This window comes from Erpetoichthys calabaricus, chromosome 2, assembly GCF_900747795.2.
Source record: "Erpetoichthys calabaricus chromosome 2, fErpCal1.3, whole genome shotgun sequence".
Taxonomy (NCBI): Eukaryota; Metazoa; Chordata; class Cladistia; order Polypteriformes; family Polypteridae; genus Erpetoichthys; species Erpetoichthys calabaricus.
The window spans coordinates 110,464,588-110,485,926 of record NC_041395.2 but is presented as its reverse complement, the minus strand read 5'-3'; the positions used below and the strand labels follow the sequence as shown (position 1 = coordinate 110,485,926).

The 21,339-nt window shown below is 36.1% G+C and overlaps 2 protein-coding genes across 3 annotated transcripts in view; one reads left to right on the top strand and one right to left on the bottom strand.

Moving 5' to 3' along the window:
- Positions 1-21,339, top strand: part of LOC114646252 (lysosomal membrane ascorbate-dependent ferrireductase CYB561A3) — a 54,038-nt gene that overhangs the window by 12,747 nt on the left and 19,952 nt on the right. The window lies entirely within an intron of this gene.
- tmem138 (transmembrane protein 138) lies at positions 1,460-16,561 on the bottom strand. 2 transcript variants are annotated; one of them, XM_028794362.2, is made up of 6 exons: positions 16,278-16,561; positions 12,095-12,417; positions 9,794-9,976; positions 6,223-6,394; positions 3,477-3,552; positions 1,460-2,284 (listed from the first exon to the last, which is right to left on the bottom strand). In XM_028794362.2, exons 3-6 carry the CDS (start codon positions 9,919-9,921, stop codon positions 2,172-2,174), a joined length of 489 nt encoding a protein of 162 aa, XP_028650195.1. In that variant the 5' UTR covers positions 9,922-9,976; positions 12,095-12,417; positions 16,278-16,561; the 3' UTR covers positions 1,460-2,171. The 2 variants fall into 2 exon arrangements, with proteins under 2 accessions (XP_028650195.1, XP_028650197.1); XM_028794364.2 differs by lacking the exon at positions 16,278-16,561 and adding an exon at positions 15,735-16,263.

Sequence of the window (21,339 nt, the reverse complement as noted above, 5' to 3'; positions counted from 1 at the left end):
TATGTCAACAATTCTTTAAATAATTATATACCAATATTTACCAGTTTGAAGTATATTCTTGTACTTCACTTTAACCTGTTCCCGTGTTCTCCTTGTGGTCACGTTTGATCTGGAATTATGACATATTAAATAATAATTAATCTGACACACAGGAAATGAAACGCTGCTTTCAGTAAGTACAATGCACACGCATTTAATTTGTCGGCCACTTTTTGCCAGCCGTCTTTTCTGGTCTGGGCTGCTTTTGCAGTGTTACCCCTTGTGCATATTAAATCTTGAAATTGTTCATGTCCCTCGAATAAAAGGTCTTGCTCCGCTTGTGTGAAAAAAAAAATGTGTCCGTTCTTTAGTCATTTTGTTACAGCCTATCAAAGACTTGCTGATCATGTTTTCTAGACTCGATATATATGGCCTTTTCAATCAGCGCAGGCGCGCGCATTCATCTCGGATGATTAGATCCAGCTAAACTAATCTACTACATGGCTGCATTTGAAAAACCGACTTATCCCGGATGAGTTTTACTGGCATTAACTCATCCAGAATGAGGCATCTGATCTCAGATGATTTAAGCGACATAAGGAAAATACCCCCCAGGACTGCCAGTGCATGTGTTTACATTTTGCTTAATCTACATTAAATGCTACTGAATGAGGAACATTGATTTGGCTAAAAAACCTAAACATGAGTTGGTAAAATCCACCAATAATATTACCTGACTTGATTTAGACTGATTATCTTAGGGGAAAAAAAAAACTTTTCTTTATCTGGTAATGTGTATATGTGCATTCAAGTTTTGTTTTTTTCTCAGCTGCTGCTTTTGTGCTCTATTTTAACACAAGTTCTGTCCTCCATTTTCCCTATGAAACACAATATACACAGCAAAACTCAACAAATCCAAAGGACCATTTTATAAACTTAAGCCTTTATTCAAGCTTTCAGCAGGCGCACACAGAACACAGGAAAGTAGAAGACTATTTGATATGGGAATAATGTGTTGTGAAAAAATATGGCGACAACTGATACAAAAATATCCATTTTAAAAAGTAACATCAATAAATAGCTTTTTTGCAACCTCTTGAGTTTTTTTATGCCAAGACAAACTGTGCTGCATGTTTTCTCTTTTCTTGTTTTACAAGGACGGAAAACAGGGAAGTTCTTTGCATTTACAAGACATTCTGGAGCTTGATTTCGCACTTTAACTGCTATCTGAGACACATCACACCAATCCATATCACACTGATCTGGATTCATACTAAGTCATGAACAGTAACAGTTTAATCAAGATTACTAGTGTTTGCGCTACAGTCCTATGTTTATCAAGTATTGTCAGTAGCATTCGATCCAGATATGATTTTCTATCTGAAGATAGAAACTTTTTACTTCACCTATACATTGTGTATCTTATTTTGTGACAGATATGCAAAATTGTTGTTTGCTTAGCAGTTACATTAACATCCTGTGATTATTCACATTATTTAATTTGTAGTATTTACAGTGCAGTATGCAAACTGCAGTTTTTTGACTATTTGTATAAATTCACAAATACGTATTAAAAAGGAAAATAACATTTAAAAATATGTCACTTTATAAAAAAGTAAAAAAATAATTCAATTTTAAATACAAAAACATGCATACATGAGTTAACATTTGAAGTAAAAAAAAGTCACAATACATCAATAAAAGGGGAAAAAACTACTGGGGTAGTAGTCAGTCCAATTAATATATTACATAATGAACATAAGCGACAAAAATTATTAGGGACCCTGTTAAATTCTGATTCAAAATAGTATATTTTTAGGTTACATTATAGAAAGTCCTGTTGTTTACATCAGATGACAATTCAAGTGCAACAGAGTAAAATTAGTAACAAAATCTGTGGTGTTATAGTCTCATGAGATTCCTGACACTTAGCCTTAGGTCTTCACAATCTCCAAACTCCTCACAATGCAAAATATAGTTATTTTAAGTCTTCTGTATATTGGACTCACAGGGATATTGCATTGCAAATTCATTCTGGTCATCATTGGTCCTTGAATGCCCCCAAAACAACAAATATCTTGGCTGTTTTTGGTTTCTCTTGTCTTACTCCAATGTCCTCTCATGTTTGCCACAATTTTCAGTCATTTTGTGTCTGGTTTTCTCGTACATGTCACAAAGAAGTCATTCTGACCTTATTGTCTGATACGGGAGAAGGCACTGCGCAACCATGCTGAATCTTCATAGAGACGGGTGTCCCCAAGGCATTCTGCTGTGCGCTTGTAAAAGTAATAATAAAGCACAGCCGCTGAGGGGTTAAGGAAAGAAGATATAGGAAGTCAGACAGCTTTACAGCATATTTTTGTTATCACATAGTCAGTGGCAGTACACACTCTTGGGCTGTAATGAATGATCTCCCTTACACCAAGATGTAATTAATTATTATGTTTTTGGACTTTGAACCTTATTATATGAACCTTGACTAATGATACTTTATACTGAAACATACATTAATTTTCATATGTGGTAAGAGTAAAGTATAAGTATTAAAAAAATTGTTCTCTTATCTGTTTATTATACTGTATTATACAGTTTTCTGTTGTGTCACGTTATTCAGCCTTGACCACTCCCCTCCACACTGCTCTCCCAATTACTCCTACTGCACACATCCTCTCTCCATACCATACCATGCCATGACACTGTCAGCGCAGCTAACTCGCACCTTCAACACAATCAGTTATAATGGTAAGGCAGAAAAGCAAATGATCTGTTCAAGAAAGTTGAATAGAGAAACAGCGGCAAGAGCTGATAATGAACGTTGAAATAATGAAAATGAACAAAAAGGAGCTGCATATAATAAAAATTAGGAACAAAGGCAATCATACAATAAATGAGAAAGAGAAAAATATCCCGAACAATATGCAAACAGAAATGCAAAAAAGTAATGTTTATAGAATGTAAGTTAGAGGATAAAGTAATTCATAATATTGCTTTTGACGAAGCGTTAATGTAATTTTAATTTTTTATTTACTTTTTATCACATTTTACATTTTATTATTCAGTGGTATTTAAAATAGACAGCTGTAGTGAAATACTCAAGTAACTGATATTCTATCTATAATAACTAAGGACCAAACCATCTTCCTTCCACGCCCTGCATACTCTTCTATATACCAAATCTTTGAATACAATTGCTTTCTCTGACAGAGAAGTGCCCTGACACCCTTCGAGGATGTTGGCAGATGAAGCTAGCAGGGAGCAGAGCCCCCTAGTTAATTAAAAAAAAGAAAGACATCTTCTTTGTACATTTCAAACTTTAGTGTCAGGGAAAGGTCTGTTTGTAATATTGAATTTCTGATAAAATATATCCAATGAATGTTTCTTTTACATTCCATTAAAACTAAATTACCTAAAGATTCAGCACCGCTTGTAATTTTTTTCTAGAGACAAGGCAGACACTTGAAATTGTTTGATAACCTTGTATTATAAAAAGAACTCACCCAGGCGTTGAAACACAAACAGGGCTTGTAGTCCATCTGTCCACACAAAGCTGTTTGAATTTAACCAGCGCAGGTTCTAGTTGGAGGAAAAAAGGAAAAAATAAAAAAAATCAGACAAGGAGTATTTTAAAAGAATTAACAGGAACGAAGAACTCATTTAAATAGGTGTGTTTTTGATAATATTTTTGAGCAGTTTCTTGGCTGTTTTTGAGTGACAGTTCATTGTTTGTAATTAAGTACAGCTTGCATAAGGTATATAAATTAATATGAACACAGCTCAGAAAAATAACTAAATTTCTCACTAAATAGTGATGGGGGTTTACAAGGCAATCATAAGAAAAGCTCTTAATTTACTTGCTTCAAATCAGGGTTGGGGCCATTCATGAACTGGAATTGGAATGAGAATTGCATGCAGCTGAAGGGAAATTGAATTAGTATGTCAGGAAACAGAACTGAATTCAAATAAATTCCACTTTCTAAGACAATTTGATTGGATTTGCTAAATAGTCTACAGTACATTAAATATTATGAATCACATAAATCACAAACTTTGAAAAAAAAAAGTAATGAATATTTTAAACATTACACATGTTAATTCCACAAATCACTGTTATAAATAAAAAGTAAAATATGAAATTTGATTGTCTCATTTGCATGTGTCACTCTGCATATTAATGTCCCTAACAACATTTTCTAAAATTAGATTAAAACATTGTTTCCCAGAATTCCATGCAAGGTGAAGGTTCATGACCCATGAATATAAATGAAAGCCAATTAGAGTCCATGTTGAAGGGAGTTTGATTGGAAAGATTCTGATTGACTTTGGATTGCTGTTTGTGTATAATGTTGGACTGTTTTGAGAATGTGATTTGTGTATAAACTCAGGATTGCATAGGTGGAGAAAGACAAAATATCAAAGACATTCTAACAAAGAAGGTCCTTTCACTCTCTTCCCCAAAAATAGCAACTACAAAGGATTGCTCTTCACCACCAAAAAAGAGAACAAAACATTTTGCATTTATGGACACCAAAGTCCCATCCACATCTACAGAATCACCAACATCAGAAGAGGGTACCAAGTTACTTAAGCCCACCATGCCATACTGAGGAGTCTGACCCTCTCCTGTACTGGAAGGACAACCAGAACAGCTCCCTCTCTTTGGCTCAAATTGGATGTCAGCATCTAGCTATTCCTGCCTCATCTGCTCCTGTGGAACACATTTTTAGTGTTGCTGACAAGATATTTAGGCCTGAGAGATGCAATTTTAGTGATGCCAAATTTCAGAAAATGATGATTATTCAATGCAATAAAAAGTGAATATACATGAATAAGATACATGAATAAACAACTCATTATTTTGTGGCTTCAGACGTATATCGTGGTAGCATTTATCACATTGAAATGGTAATCATGAACTGGTATTAACAGTATGTTCATGTAATTATGGCCAGTGTTACTCACCATTTATCAATTGTTAATGTACAGTTCTGTTTTATTTACTTACATTTCATCACCTATTTTCCATACAATACTTGGTATTAATAAAGCACCATAAATAAAGTTCACATTTGTCCCTACATGTAATCCAAGATACATGCTCAGAAGGAGCAATAAATGTAATTCAGTTCCACTTCCTGAAACTCTAATTCAATTACCAATTCAGTTTCCTGTAGTTGTTGTTAAATTCCAACTTGAATTCAATTTCCTTATTTGAATTGGAATTGTTGAGCTCATTCCTGAATTGAAAGCAACCCTGCTTCAAATCAATATCTGGTTAAAATATTTTTAGTAGAACAAGTCAAATGGACATATTGGGAAATATGTTTTAAGGTACAGGTGTATGACAGCAAAACAATGAAATGATGGCAAGATTTTAATTTCCATCATTAAAGTCTTGATATCATTGTTAACGCAAGCCAATTAAACAGACATTGGTACAGTGTGGAAATAAATAATGTGAACAAAAAGAGTTATGTAATTAAAAATGACATTTTCAAGTGGAACATTCATATAACATTTTTATACAGGCTACAAAATTAACTTTAATTTCACCTAGAATACCTGACTGCTACAAACAGAAATTAATTACATTTGCAACTTGACGTGCAGAGGTTGCTTTAGCCAGGCTCTGCTGGCTTATCCATAAGCAATAACACTTGTCCACCTGATAAGCTTAACTGCTATCATGCTCACTAATTCCTGACCCTTTCTCCTTATTAGACACAACAAAAAATAAAGAATTGAGTACTACTTTTAATAATTTGAATGGCACAACCTTCTTCCATTGGAATATTCAGTATAAGGAACATAATTTTAAGCAACATATTCTTTCTAATTATTTGCTATTTTATTTAATTATTTTCTAACTCTGCGAGTGTCCAGGCATTGTCTGAGTTAAGTGTGTGTATTATCTGTGTTCAAGTATATTTTTTTACAATTACTACCATTTCCTCCCACATAAAAAGACAGGTTTTTGGTTAAATGTCTGTAAATCAGGCTGACAGAATTGAAGGCATGTAAGCATAAGTGCATCACGAAACTGCCTGCTATAACATCTTAGGGTAGCCTTGTTTTGCATTTACTTCTATTGGGCTAGACCTTGACTCCTCAGATTCCGAAACAGAATAAACAAGCATTAAAAACTGATTGTCAGATCTCTTCCGTGTAATTACTGCTTCAGAACATTACGAAAGGGAATGAAATCTGACTAAAGAATCTCTTTTGCTATTACAAATTCACACTCACCATCACCCACACATGAAAAGAGATGCTGAGTCCCAGATACAGCACCGACACAATGATTGTCCCTTTGAAGCGATGAAGAAGCAAACTGACTAGTCCAACTTGGAACACAAAAGTGTTGAAGAACATCAAAAGAATGATGATCACATTGAAGAGAATGGCAATATCCTGGATGCTGCAGGGAGGGAACCGCATCACGTAGAGTTGAATTTTTAAGGACTACCAATATTTATTTAAAACATACATGGCTAAAATTTGATACACACTGTAAACAATAATCAGTTAGCCATATTTTAAATTTCCAGTCATCCATGCTGTCATCCTGCTCCATTACAGAGTCACTGGGTGTCTACCTTAAGAGCACTGGGCACAACACAGAAACTAATTACGGAAGGGGTCACCAATACGGTTTGAATTCAACTTCTAATAAAATATATTTTAAAAAGAAACAAAACTTTAAAACAACTTCATGTTACATGTTTTAGTAATGAGGGTGTGTAAATCCATCCATCCGTTTCCTGAACCTGGTTTATCAATTGTAGGTTAGTGGGTAATCATAACCCATCTTCACAGCATTTGAGGGCAAGGCAAGAGCCGAGCATAGAATGAACACTAGTTTATAATTCAAGTACTGAGGCAAAAAGTAGCCAAGCCAGGAGTCAAACAGACCTCAGAAGATAGCACTTGTTGTTATACTGTAAATTCATACCATGGAAAAACTGCTATTTAGAGCAGAGCCATCTTGGTTGAATCTCTTAAAAAACATTCATTTTTGTAATGCATGTAAAGAGCTAAATGCTTTACAGTATAAAAATACATTTTATTTACTTAATCTAGGCATAGATATTTAAAAGAGTGGCATCATTTTACAATTAGTTAAAAAAAACAAAATTTAAGAAGTTTAAAAAAGAGCTGTCTGTGAAGCCATTTCTTCTGTTGATGCCACTTAACTTGTTGAAGTCTGACCCCAGAAGAGAAATACATACTGATTGGAAGTGCATATGCTGATTCAAGTGTAGCAGAGCTTTTTGTGCACATATAGTTTTTCCATTACTTTTGATTTTTTTTTTGCCTTTCTTAGTTTTAAAAATAAATCCTAAATCTATGCAATAATGTCACAATATATTGCTATGGTCCCATGATGTGTCTTGTGCACATGCGTGTTCACGCTGCATTTTGCCCTGTGCTTGATTAATGAAGGTGGTATATTTAGAGTTATGGCCACGTAAGCCATCCTGAAAAAGTCACAAAATGCTTTAGGAGCTCTATACAAAGTAAACAATGTCCGCTTTGTAAAAGAAAGATTAAAATAAATAAACTCTGTATTAAAAATCAATTTTCTACACCTATTACTAATTGTGTATTTTGGGGATGACTTTATTATTAAAAACTATTACAAATGTAACATTTAATCCAATATAATGTGGTAAATGCCACAGCCAATCCCAGCACCAACGGTGAACATGTAGGCAACAATCCTAGATGTAAAACGTGTCTCACAGTCCACTCATGGCAAGCACAACACCCACAACACCCACAAACGGCCAATTTGTTATCGCCAATTAATCTAACACACGTTTTTGTTACTAGGTAATGTTCAAACAATCTTTTTTCAAAAGTATAAATATTCTAAAATCACTTATTCCATTTTCCTAGGAATATTCATATAGTAAATGGTAACATCCAAAAATCCATAGATTTAGAGTATCAGGGCTCAAGCAAAGTAAGCACCTGCAGTCTAAACCTTAAAGAGTCAGAGCTTCAGCTTCAGTGGATCAGAGGCATAGCTAGTGTTTTCAGTGCCGGGGGACAACTAAAGATTTTGCTCCCCCGTTTGCCATAATGCAATGGGGAACATCAATTCGGCGCCCCCTGGATGCTGCGCCGGGGGACAGATGTCCCCCCTTGCCTCCCCCAGCTACGTCACTGCAGTGGATATGAGGCTTGATTTTCATGTTCCACATATGCAAGATCCAGGTTTGTGTGCCAGGAGAATGCCCTGTTTCAATGGTACTGAAAGTGTTTTGTTAACATTTTTCATTTTTTGGTCGTCTTTGCAACTTTTTTCTTTTTTTTTTAATAAACACAAACTACTTTGGATCCACATTTAGCTTATTACCTTGAGGGAGGGTTCATGACCCTTTGACACATGAAAATGTCTCAAGGCCTTGTACAATGTGGCTGATCCTCTTCTAATTATAACTTGCAGAACAGATGGCCTTCGTCTATAAAAATGCTCTACTGAAAGCCACTGCAGCCAATAACTCTAAATAGAACACCCTCGTTAATTAAGTATAGTACAAAATGTTGCTTGAACACACATGTACAGGTCTCATCATGGAGTATTAACAATATATTATGAAATTATTCTGCAGTTTTGGGGTATTTTTAAAGCTAAGAAAGGCAAAAACATAAATAATGGAAAAACTATAAGTGCACAAAAGGCACTGCTATACTTGTATCAGTACGTGCACTTCTAAACATATTGTTTTTCTCTTCTGGGGTCAGGCTCTGCAAGTTAAGTGGCACCTATGGGAGAAACGTTCTTCACAGATTTTTTTAAACTCTACTTAAGATTTGTGTTATACAACCAGTTTCGACCAATTGTAAAATTAAGGACATTGTTTTTAAATATCTATGACTAGATGTTGTAATTTTATATTATATATATATATATATATATATATATATATATATATATATTTTTTTTTTTTTTTTTTTTCAAATGCTTTTTGCTGTTCATGTGCATTAAAAAAAGTTTTTTTTTTTTGTTTTTTTTTTAAAAGAAAAATCAACAGAAGATTGCCCTGCTCTAGGTAGCAGTTCTCCTTGGTATGAATTTACAACAAGTGCTATCTCCTGAGCTGTGCTGGACTCCTGGCTTAGGCACTTCCTGGGTGGAAACAGGTTATGTGAACAAAAGATTGGGATGTGAGCATATCTGATGTCTTAGTATTTGAATGATAAACTAGTGTTCATTATTTGGTTGGATCTTTCCTTGCCCCAAATGCTATGAAATTGGGTTATGAACACCCACTAACCTACAATCAATAAACCAGGTTGTGGAAATGGATGGATAGATTATTACAGATGGACTGATGCTTCCTCATTGCTAAAACTGATGTTACATTAAGTCATTTAGAGTAGATTAGATTAGATAAATTTCCAAGAGGAAAATTAGATGCATATAGCAGCAGAAACATAAATAATGGAAAAACTATAAGTGCACAAAAGGCACAGAAACATAAAAACAAAGAGACAGTTTAACGTGTTTGGTTCACGAGATTATATGTAGCCACACATTATAACGTTAAATGTATTTCATTTGGTGCACTCAATACACCTGCATAATTATTGGAATGAATGGTGAGCTAAATGCTTGCTTTAGCAAAAACGCTTCATAAAAAGTCAAAATAAATAGCAGAAAAGTGTCCCTAAACATAATAAATAATACAGTATAATCAGCATGGTCAAGTGATGACAAGTACTATATTAAATAATTTTCAGAAATATACAAACCAGAACAGAAGCTAACAGGACTGTCTAATTAATCATACAACATGATGATACATACATGAAAAGCACAAGCTGCACGACAGGGGCAGATCTCAGCAGCTCGGAGAAAGAGTTCACGAAAAGGTCATACACCAGCAGAAGGAACTGCACCAGCAGCACCAAAGAATAATTACTTGTCTGGAGCATCACTGGGCTAAGATATCCAAAAGAGTTACCAGGAGTCTTGGGAGCATCAGGAAGTCTGAAATGACATAGAAATTGTTAATGATTACCTGAAATGCTCAGGCAAACTGTTGATCTCAGCAGTTGTAAGTAATTAAATGAAATCCTTCAAGGTTTTAATGATTTTGTCAAATTAAAAATTAATTAAAAAAATAATTACATAATTAATTAATAGTATGGGGAACAGGAAAATTCATATTTCTTTCCTTTTATTTGTCCCTACTAAAGGCAAAGTTGACCCTTTATGGCATAAGGACTCATTATGTTTTGAATGTGTGTTTAATCCTGAAATGACAACTATAAAAGGCTATCTTGTCTTGCTTTGATGCAAGTAAGAAAAAGCATGCCTCAAGTAATACATTTTTTCTTTTTAATAATAAAAAAGATTTTTTTAATGTAACTCATAATCAAAATATATTTCTGAGAAAAATTATAAAGTAGTCTGGGATATTAGCACAACAAGTGATATCAAGTAATAAGCTCACATGTGAAAAATAGTAAATAGCTCATGAACTAGGATGTCTGGAAATGTGCTTTCACAGTCAGCTCTGTATTTAATTTTTTATATGGTAACTATCAAGGAGGCCACCTTACTGTCCCTCTACTTATTAAAAGTGGTCTATGAAGCTATCTACTTTTAATTTTTAATAATATAGTTTCATACAGTCAAAATCATAGGAAACACCTGTACACAACGAGTAATAAACACATATGAACACATGTACATAAGCATACAAGCTATATAAACTGATGTATACACACACATGATTGCAAAGTCTGCATAAAATGGATTAACCAAAAGTAATGCAATGCAAAGGCAAAAAGGCATTTTTTACAATGTTTTTAAAATTGATGTAAAAAAAAAACACATCTTATTGCTAAGGTTTTTAGGAAAATGTGATAGCTTATATTTAGCTCAGCTTATTTTTAGTTTTACCCTTGGTGTTCATCGGTTGCCAAGCTCATTTAGAAATACATCAACTAACTCCGGAAACATTGATGCTTGGAGGAAATCCTAATTACTTCACTATTGTTACATTTTTTCCAACAAATAAACATTGATACTCCCAAAAGAGGCAAGATTAGTATGCACTATATGTATTTAAATGTTAAAATTATTAGTTTTTTTTTTAAGTGACAAACTTCTACCCACTGCAGGTTATAAAATAAAAAACTGAGGTAAAAATGTACTTTAATGGAGCAGGGAAAAAATGTTTGCTCCATTTGGTTCACCTGAGAAGTCTAGCTTAGTTGTTCTAGCCCCAGATTTATAGTATGTTTATTACTTAATTCAAATTTTCCAAGTCAGACATACAGAACTGATGTAACAAGAATGATTGCAAAACACATTCAATCATCGTCAAAACACCAGACCTAACAATCTTCTCTGCATGAAACGGAGCTAACATTTATATCAGGAATTCTATAAATGGCAGAATCTACAACTGTTTTCCCTAGCCTCAGAATTAAGCATGTTTCTGTTAAAAATGTCCATGGAGGGCAAGTATTATTAGATGTATATAAGATAATGTGGTATCTTTTCACTTCCCAAACACGCTAATGATCTACAGAGCTGCTACAAAAAAAGGGAAGAAGTCTATGAAAGTTCTAGTAAATAAACCTATAATACCAGTTCAAGCTACTCTACACACTTAAACAAAAAATCAAAAAGGAAAAAAATGTTTTGCTCCATGCTTAAGTGCAGTATATAGTAATTGTCTGTATAGAATTTGCATGTTCTCTCTGTGGGTTTTACGGCAGGTACTCTCGTTTTCCTCCTACATTCTCAAAAACATGCAGGTTATGTTAACTGGCAACTCTAAATTATCCCCAGTGTGAGTAAATGTGGTTGTATGTACCCTGTGATTGGCTGACATCTTACAGTGGTTTCCTATGTTCTGCACAGTACTGGTGGAATACAATAGTGCAAACCCAAACCCCAACCCCACAACCTGGAAGTGGATTAAGTACATTTGAGAATTTTTGTATGTATGCATGTATATGTAACCTTTTGAAATTCAAGAGTTCTTTTTCAATGAATTTGTATAGGCACCTCAACATCAAAGATAACATTTTTGAGAAACATCTTTTGAAACAAATGACTAAACATTTTCATTTTGTCTTACATTCAACTTACCAAGTCACAGTTTACAGGGATATGTATGAAAGGATGAAGTGTTGGCACATTCAGAAGATGACAGCTTTGTGCTCCTAGTTCAGCAATAGAAGGCAATCGATGAGGTTCCTTGTTTACAAATTAGGAATGATCAATGGAGAGACACAATGGATAGTGCCCCTGCAGTAGCTTGAATACAAAATCTTGTCCACACAACAATCCATAATAAAAAATAAAACAAATCTTGAGGTGACAGATTTTTCTTTACAGTTTTGTGTTCTTTTTAATCATAATTTAATTATAATTAGGATTCAGATTTGATGTGTTGTCATCTTCATGCTGATCTACAAAATGAAAAATGCAAAAGTGAAATGATGTCAACAGTGATCATCACAAAAAACTGTATTATCCACTGTACATTAAGCCTATTTAAATTAAGACAGTATAAATATAATTCATTTGAATAACAGGTTAAATTTTCCTTACTAAATGCGGTTAAACTGTTCCATTCTTATGTAGAAATCAGAAATTCTATAATTGCTGCTTCCTGTAATTTCACAACTACAAGATATTCAAATCAGCCACAGATGACCATCCACCTAGTCATTCAGCCCACTTTTCCACAACCAGACTATGGGAGCCAGGGCCTATAGAAGTATAAAATGGTTGCAAGTCAAGGACCATCCTTGGGTGTGGAACAAGGACAAGTTTAAATTCAGCTTGTAACAAGGGTAGACTATGACCAGCTTGGATACATTATTTTGAAGCAGTTTGCCTAAGCAGGTTCAGTTGTAGTTGTAAAGATAAAAATATTCAGGAAGCAGTTAGTGAAGCTAGTGCAACAATCGATCACAAGTCAGTTAGTCATGTTGTTTTTATGGTTTTTTTTTCTTTCTAAAATTAGTGCCATACGTGATTGCATTTTTATACAAATAAATAATAAAATGGTCCCTGAGACATAGAAGGAGAACTAGTTGGGGAAGGTCTAGCAGAAGCAGTAACTAGTAAAGCTCTATACAACACTTGTTGCCTTTGAAAGGCAAACAGCATTATTAAAGACCTTAGCCTCACACCAGTACGTTCGGGGACTGTGAATTTTAATGATATAAAGTTAAGAAGATGATGTGCTGTTGGTAAATAGTGACAAAAAGATACCCACTTTTTTATGCCAGCATAAAATCGGAAGGAGCTAAGATCTATGATAACAATAGACACCAGACTGGGAGCAGCCTCCTGGAAGTCCATTTACTGTAAAGTCTACCGAGATTGGGATCATTCAGACAGGCCAGGCAGGTTAAAAGCATTTGTCTGGTCTGCTGGTGCAAACCTATACAGCTTCACACTGGTGGTACCTAAGCCAGACATTAAACCGGTGTACAAGTGCTGTGAGGCAGGCAATATGCCCAGTTTGTCACTGTTCTGGCCCAGCAGTACGCAAAACCGTCAAACAACTAAAATGTAGCAATTTAACCAACATCCTAAAAACTCAATAAACACTTGAGAAGTTCAATTAAGCAAAGTTGAATAAAAATTTGCTAAAAACCCTCATCTACCAAGGCCTACTTTGCATTGTGTTTACTGCAGCAACTCCCTCATGCTACTGCTAAAAGACATAGTTTCAGTTATTCTCTTCTCCACACTTACTTAACAGTTCACTGCTGTCACCCGCTCCCACCTCAAGTCATCTCCAGTTTCACGCCTTCTGTGGTGACTAATTTGGGGTCAAGGCTCACAGCAGCCTGACAGTTGCTTTACCAATCTACAAGGGGAAGGTGGTAGGATGTAGTACAAGGAAGAGGACAGCAGTAAAGGATAATCTTGTTTAAGAAGGATTAGTACAGATCAGAACTGCCTAGGTCCCCAAACACTAACCCCCTCCCATCCCCCAAGACAGACTGAATGAAGCACATGGTGGAGGTCTGCATGCATGATGTCTTCTGAACTCTGGTCAGGTAGTCAGCCATGTATAACATATTGAATCTTATTATCTATAACTACGTAACTAATATTTTAACTGTCAAGATGCTTCTACTGAGTCACTCATTTATTTATACATGTTTTTCCTAATTATTAGGTAGTTAAAAAAAGACTAAAATTGTGTTTTATGGTAAAGAGCACTGTCATGCCATCAGCAGCTTTTGATGACTTAAGTGGAAACATAACGTTCACTGGTCAGGGCACATTTTTGAAGCACAGAGGCTGCTGATTTAATTTACTTCCCTGCTTGTTTGGTGTGAATCACTCTCCTGTTACTAAGATGATTACATATTTTGAAGCGGCACTTGTCTCTGGCAGTTCATGTCGAGTCACTCTGAATTTGAAATTCTGGCCTAAACAAAAACTTGAATTAATACCACTGTTTAAGTTAGTTGCGTAAAATCAGCATAAAAAATCAACACTGTTATCAAGATGTCTTCTGAAATATCAAACTGGTTGCTGACCAACATTCCCTTAACATCTAATAAATATGTGTGCAAAGCTAGTTTAGATGCAAACCAGTAACTGATGGCTTCTACAACCGGCACTCATTTTCAAACACAGCCCCAATTCCTAACAGAGACAATGTGTCGAACTGAACAAACAGCATGTAGATTATAGTGTGCCAAATAAAGAGAATAAAAAATAATTGAGCTAAAGTTTTGTTTATGGTTGTTTTACTATACTACATGTTTGTCTGACTAGGTTCATTTTACAGTATTCAGATTATTTACATTACAGATGCCCCACGTTAAACACATTTTTAATAGTTTTATTAGGATTTAGAAGTGTTTTCAGATAAGAAAATTAATTCAGTTAACCCTAATATAAAGCAATTTTCATTTATAAAATCTTTTATATCTAGCGGGATAAATTAACTAGTTGGAAGCAAAGGAAATTGTATGTCAGTCTAAAGTTTACTTTATTAGCCAACATGCTCTTACAAACATTTGCCTTGATAGCAACAAGGGACTTTTACTAAACATTAAAGCATGCCGTTAGTACAATGCAGTTGGTAAATCACAAATGTTGATGTGTCACAACTTTTGACTTATTTTGGTGTCAGAAAGGTGGTCTTTGGTGTGTTTTTTTTTTTTTTTAAGTATCAGCTTCAGTTTTGGTGTTTATCAAATATATACCCAGAATGAACTAGTCACTTAATTATAGGATTTTGCTACTTCCTAACATTTGTACTGACCTATTAAAACCTATTTTCCTTTAAGTGAACATGAGTCAAGTGTTACTGATGCCTGTGGCGCTGTAAATATGAAAGTGATTGTGTGATGGTCCTATAGGATTAGTTATTTAACAAGATAAATTGGCTGAAGAAATAAAATAAAAGGCACAAGTGTTACTCTGCATGGCAACTCCAAAATTGACCCAATAGGTGTGTTTGTGTGAGAGAATGAGCCCTGCCCACGGCCGTTTCCTGCCTTGAACTCAGTAGTGCCCTGTATTAAGCAGGTATAAGAATGGCCATGACAACAGGAGCAAACAAAGACAAATGTATAGATGTAGTAATGGTGATGTAGTGCCTTGTACTAAGCAGGTATAAGAATGACTATGACAACATGAGTAAACAAAGACAAATGTATAGATGTAGTAATGGTGATGATACCTAAGTCGAAATACTCCGTGAAACCACCAAATCAAATCATCGTGATGCCAGCTCTTCCCCACTTACCAGTAAGTAAACACATGGGATCACTCGGAGAGCGCCTAGTCCAGATCAGTTATCATGCACTCTTTGTGTTTGTGCCCGCTTAGAATTAAGGACGGATTTGGGCATCTGTTGAGCATTAGGACACTCAGCCATGGAGTTATCAAACGGTTTACTAAAAATATAAACTAATTATTTAAAAGGAGAAGACGTCAAGGAATCAAATAAGCTCCTTTGACTATAAAACCGAAAAAACGGTGTACTAAAAATATAAACTAATTATTTAAAAGGAGAAGACGTCAAGGAATCAAATAAGCTCCTTTGACTATAAAACCGAAAAGTGTAAAAAGGAGGAAAGGGTTTAGGGCAGGTACTCTCTGGGGAAACGTCCATCTATAGTTTTACATTTTTAATCACCGAAAAGCACTCTGTACAATTTCCTCACTGGTGGCTTAACTTTGAAATAAATCATCTTTAAAGTTGGGATAAACAACAACAAAAACAAGAATTTTGAAAAGTCAGTAAATCCACCTGAAGTGCACCGTGACAATTCTAACAATTTCTTACCGTTTTATGCACTGCTTCTCGATACCCTGGCTATCGACTGTTGTTGGGGTTTTTTTTAGTATTTTTTAGTCTCTGGGTCTGATCTTCCATATACTGTACTTCAGATTTCGCTGCTAATGTCTACAACTCAGTTTTTCCAGCGATACACAATCTCATCTCCTCTCTGTTGTCTCACGCTTTTTCCCCATAGAAACGGACTGACGCTCCATGTGAAAAGCTCGCCATAGGAAACGTTTGCCACCTCGCGGTGAGGAGGAATGATCGCGAAGAGCATTTTTCGATTTAAAACGTCTTATGATAGTATGATATTACACATACTGTATATATAATTAACAGCATAAAGTAGCCAATAATTAAAACGAAACACTGTAATCTGACTGATAATAAACGCTGTTTTATTGAAACATTGTAAGGTTTAAATGGTAGTAACGTTCCCCCAGCTTGTTTTATGTAATCGTAAGACACATAACTGAAATAAAAAAAACACACACACACATAGCTTTTCTGCCCATCCGTTCTCACTTCTCGTACATTTTACTTAACTATAACTACTTCCTTGATCTGCTCCTGTCCTAACACTCTGACGCTCTCTTATTTTGTTGACTTCTTTTCTCCGCCCCCTCTCTCTCTCTCCGTCTCTCTCTCTCTCTATCTGTGTATGCGTGCGTGCGTGTTCGAACTTTTTCTAACATTCTGCAGGTAATTAAAGTCTTTCATTTTATATACAAGGTAACATTAATTTAATCTAGTACAGCATTATAGGGAGACGTGACCCTCCTCTTCTTTTGAAAGAAATGCATACAAACTCTAAAGCCTCCCCACTAAAAGCAGTTGCAAAAAATTGCATAAACCAAAATAGATAACTACATGGACAACCATAAGATTATATCATTTATGTGGAAATTGTGATACTTATTTTTTTACTATCCATCCATCGTTAAATCTACTTAAATTTAATTCAGGGTGTATGCAATGGTGACATCTTGCATGTTAGTCAGATGTGCAAGTAGGAATTTCATTGTACTTTGTACATGTGCCTATAAATTTGAACTTGAAATTAATGCAAATACAAGGAAAATGCATAGATCAAGACATTCACAGTTTTACATGTAAGAAATACATGGTGTGATCAAAATGTTTTCACCTGACCAGTAAACCAAACAAGTTTTACTTTGTGTCATAATTCCCATGAACACTAATCATTCATTGTAACATTATAAAAACTTTCTATACAACACAGATCAAACATTTTGTCTTTCTTGTAAAACCACTCTTATGTAACTGACTTACTGGCTTCATCATTGGCATAATGGGTCCCGCAGAAGTAGAACTTCAGATTGGGGAAGAGGTGGTAACACTGGGTGCTGTCTGGAAAAGACTGTGCTGGGTGTGGTTATCACTTTGAATCCACTGCTTCAGTTGCATGGGCTCAAAAGGATAAAAGAGGCACACTGTGGGATAGGATTTGTTACATTTTAATACTGAAATCAAATTAGTTCTCACATATATTTCTGAGATTTTTAATTTCTTAGGAAATGTAGATGTAACTTCAGGAACATTATAATATTCACAACCTTTTGTCTATAATTGCTGATTATATTAGATTATTAGGAAAGATATCACACCCTGTCTACTACACCTAAACTTTATTTTCCAAATTCATTACATCTTAACAATAAAAAACAGCAAAGAAAATAATTTCTTTGTAGTCACAAAATACCAGATGTTCTTTAACAGCAAGAGTTCACATCTGATCTCATCATGTTAATGATGTGTTTGCTTCTATAAAGTTCCTTTTGTAGGTGAATATCTAGGAATCCATCAGACCTGATCACATGGTGCCATACAGAGATTACAATTTTTTATGCATTAAACATTCATAAAGAAAAAGTATCATTTTTGGGATCCAGAACCCTGAAATACAATGCAAAATGATTTTATATATACTGTATGTATAACGGACGGCACGGTGGCACAGTGGTAGGGCTGCTGCCTCGCAGTTAGGAGACCTGGGTTCGCTTCCCGGGTCCTCCCTGCATGGAGTTTGCATGTTCTCCCCGTGCCTGCGTGGGTTTCTTCTGGGCGCTCCGGTTTCCTCCAACAGTTCAAAGACATGCAGGTTAGGTGGATTGGCAATTCTAAATTGGCCCTAGTGTGTGCTTGGTGTGTGGGTGTGTTTGTGTGTGTCCTGCGGTGGGTTGGCACCCTGCCTGGGATTGGTTCCTGCCCTGTGTTGGCTGGGATTGGCTCCAGCAGACCCCCGTGACCCTGTATTTGGATTCAGTGCGTTGGAAAATGGATGGATATATGTATAACTATCTCTCAGTAACAAAAACAAGCTTATTCGGTGTTTGGATTTTATGGCAAAACTTCCTTTTGGATCTCATGTCTTGAAAGATGGCAGTGACACCATTTTTGCTAATAGTGATGCCTGTCTAATCAGAATGAGAAGATCGGGGAGATGTTGTAATCCTCATAGATTCCTGAATTTGACATACAGTATCTGAAATGATATTGGAAAAACTTTGGTCAGCAGTGTTGATACAGACATTGTGGCATCTATTTTTAGCAATTGAAAACACTCATTCAGCATCAAGTTCTTTAAATATACCAAGAACTGTTTGCGCCCTGTTTTTTGGGCAGGTGTAAACAGAAACTGTAGACACTAGGTCGATCAAGCTGCCATGAAGGAAATACTGAGACTTTGCGGGATCCCGCCTTAGTTGCTGGATATCATAGCCGGGCCTGTACACTGGTACTGTGAGTGCTGTGCAGAGTGGAGGCAAAACTTCTGGGTTTCTCCCAGTTGATTCTGGGGTTTGTCAGGGGTGTGTTCTTCCTCCTGCCCTATTCAATGCTTGCATGGTGTTGGGTAAGATCATGGGGTCCAGCTTCTGTAGGGCATCTTTTGGAGAAGAAAAATTCACTGATCTTGACTTTGTCAACAATGCTATGATTTTCTCACGGAGTCAATGGAGGGTATGATTGGGGCTCTTGAGAGGCTGAGCGATGAGTCTGAGTTTCTGGGCTTGCGAGTGTCCTGGATAAAAACCAAGATCCAGGCCTATAATGACCTCATGGACATTGCCATCAACAGTGTGTCTGTCTGCAGAGAGAGTGCAGACCTTGTTGAGAGGTCTGGGGAGTGCATGCTCCCCAGCCAGACCTGACCTGTACATAGAATGATATACTCTGAGCTCTATCAGTAAAACTGTCAGTGAACTTGAATGATATTGCCAAATCTAAAATGTGAAATCAGTCCCTCTGAGACATGCTCTCACAGACAGTGCTTTGCTTTGTTAATAATGTGCTTGAGTTGATAGGAATAATGCTGGTACTATGAGAAACTGTTAATTTATAAATCTCATACTTTTTGAAAGTGGTGCTGATAACCATAAGAACCCAACTGGAAAAACTGTCATTATAACCAAAAGGTATGTGTGTATCTTGTGCACAGTTATAGTGTTACAACTTCCTTTCACATCATAACATAAGATAAACTATGAGCGGCACACAAATATGATTGTATTTTTGTGGATATAAGTAGCAATAATTATCACAGGCGATACTTTATAAACAGTAGTTTAATTAACTGTAACAAGGCACGTGGCTTGTGATAAGAAGCAATCTATTATTTATTTATTATACAGTATTACATATTTATTGATTATATTTATGTATCTAAATTGCATAATACCATACATTGCATCAACCTTGTCTTTGCACAATGTCTATATATATATATATATATATACTGTATATATTTATATGTATGTAATGTATATGTATGTAATACATACACACACACACACACATTACCTTTACAGAAGATTGACAGAAATTAAGTAAAATATCACTTCTTAGTAGCAATAAACACTTTTTTAAATATAACAAACAGGCAAAAATACTAGATAGAAATGCTTGTTATAGTCACAATTCTGTTAGGAAAGCCCTGTCAGTTTGACCAACATTGCACACTAGATTTTGAAGTATTTATCTATTTCTTTTTGTAGAATTATTTAAAATTTTCAGATTATCTGCGGTGGGTTGGCACCCTGCCCGGGATTGGTTCCTGCCTTGTGCCCTGTGTTGGCTGGGATTGGCTCCAGCAGACCCCCGTGACCCTGTGTTCGGATTCAGCGGGTTGGAAAATGGATGGATGGATGGATGTTCAGATTATGCAAAGTGACTGTTGATGGGCTATCATCTCTGAATCATTCCACAAAATATCACATTTATTTATCATTGTATTCATATACCACTCCAGTATTGATTTGACTCTGCGGTTAACATACTATAATGCTGAAATATAAATTGTCATACATTTTCTGCTTTCATACAGGAGAGGCAGCATGTTTCCGTCATGAATTTGTCTGTAGTTTGGTCCATTACTTGCAGGGAAAACTTGGGGGTTGGTGGCAGGATTGGCACTCCAGCCACTGTAAAAAAAAAAAACCCTCACACTGTTCCATTCCATTTGAACTAGTGTGGTGCTGAGCTGTCACCCATTGCACAGCTGCACTTGGGTCCTAATCTATAATCCTGAGGTGGTTCATCGTGTAGTGAGTGCAGCAACATGCTGTATGATGCTCACAACTTGCTCCTCGTCCTCCCCCCTTAGTCCATTAGGTCTTACTTTTATTCTGATAAGCACTCATCTTACAGATCCTTGCAATAGAGTGTTAGCCCCAGTACACTATATAGTAGAAGGGGATTCTCTCGGTGGCGGCACGGTGGCGCAGTGGTAGTGCTGCTGCCTCGCAGTTAGGAGACCCGGGTTTGCTTCCCGGGTCCTCCCTGCGTGGAGTTTGCATGTTCTCCCCGTGTCTGCGTGGGTTTCCTCCGGGCGCTCCGGTTTCCTCCCACAGTCCAAAGACATGCAGGTTAGGTGGATTGGTGATTCAAAATTGGCCCTAGTGTATGCTTGGTGTGTGGGTGTGTTTGTGTGTGTCCTGCAGTGGGTTGGCACCCTGCCCAGGATTGGTTCCCTGCCTTGTGCCCCGTGTTGGCTGGGATTGGCTCCAGCAGACCCCTGTGTTCGGATGCAACGGGTTGGAAAATG

Bases quoted from the DNA above. Each gene is read 5' to 3' on its own strand.
- tmem138 (XM_028794362.2), bottom strand. From the start codon at position 9,921: ATGCTCCAGACAAGTAATTATTCTTTGGTGCTGCTGGTGCAGTTCCTT. The intron at 3,553-6,222 runs GTGAGTGTGAAT...TCCTCCAACTAG, and splicing joins CTTTTCATGTGTGGGTGATG to AACCTGCGCTGGTTAAATTC. The intron at 2,285-3,476 runs GTGAGTTCTTTT...TTAACCCCTCAG, and splicing joins GTTTGTGTTTCAACGCCTGG to CGGCTGTGCTTTATTATTAC.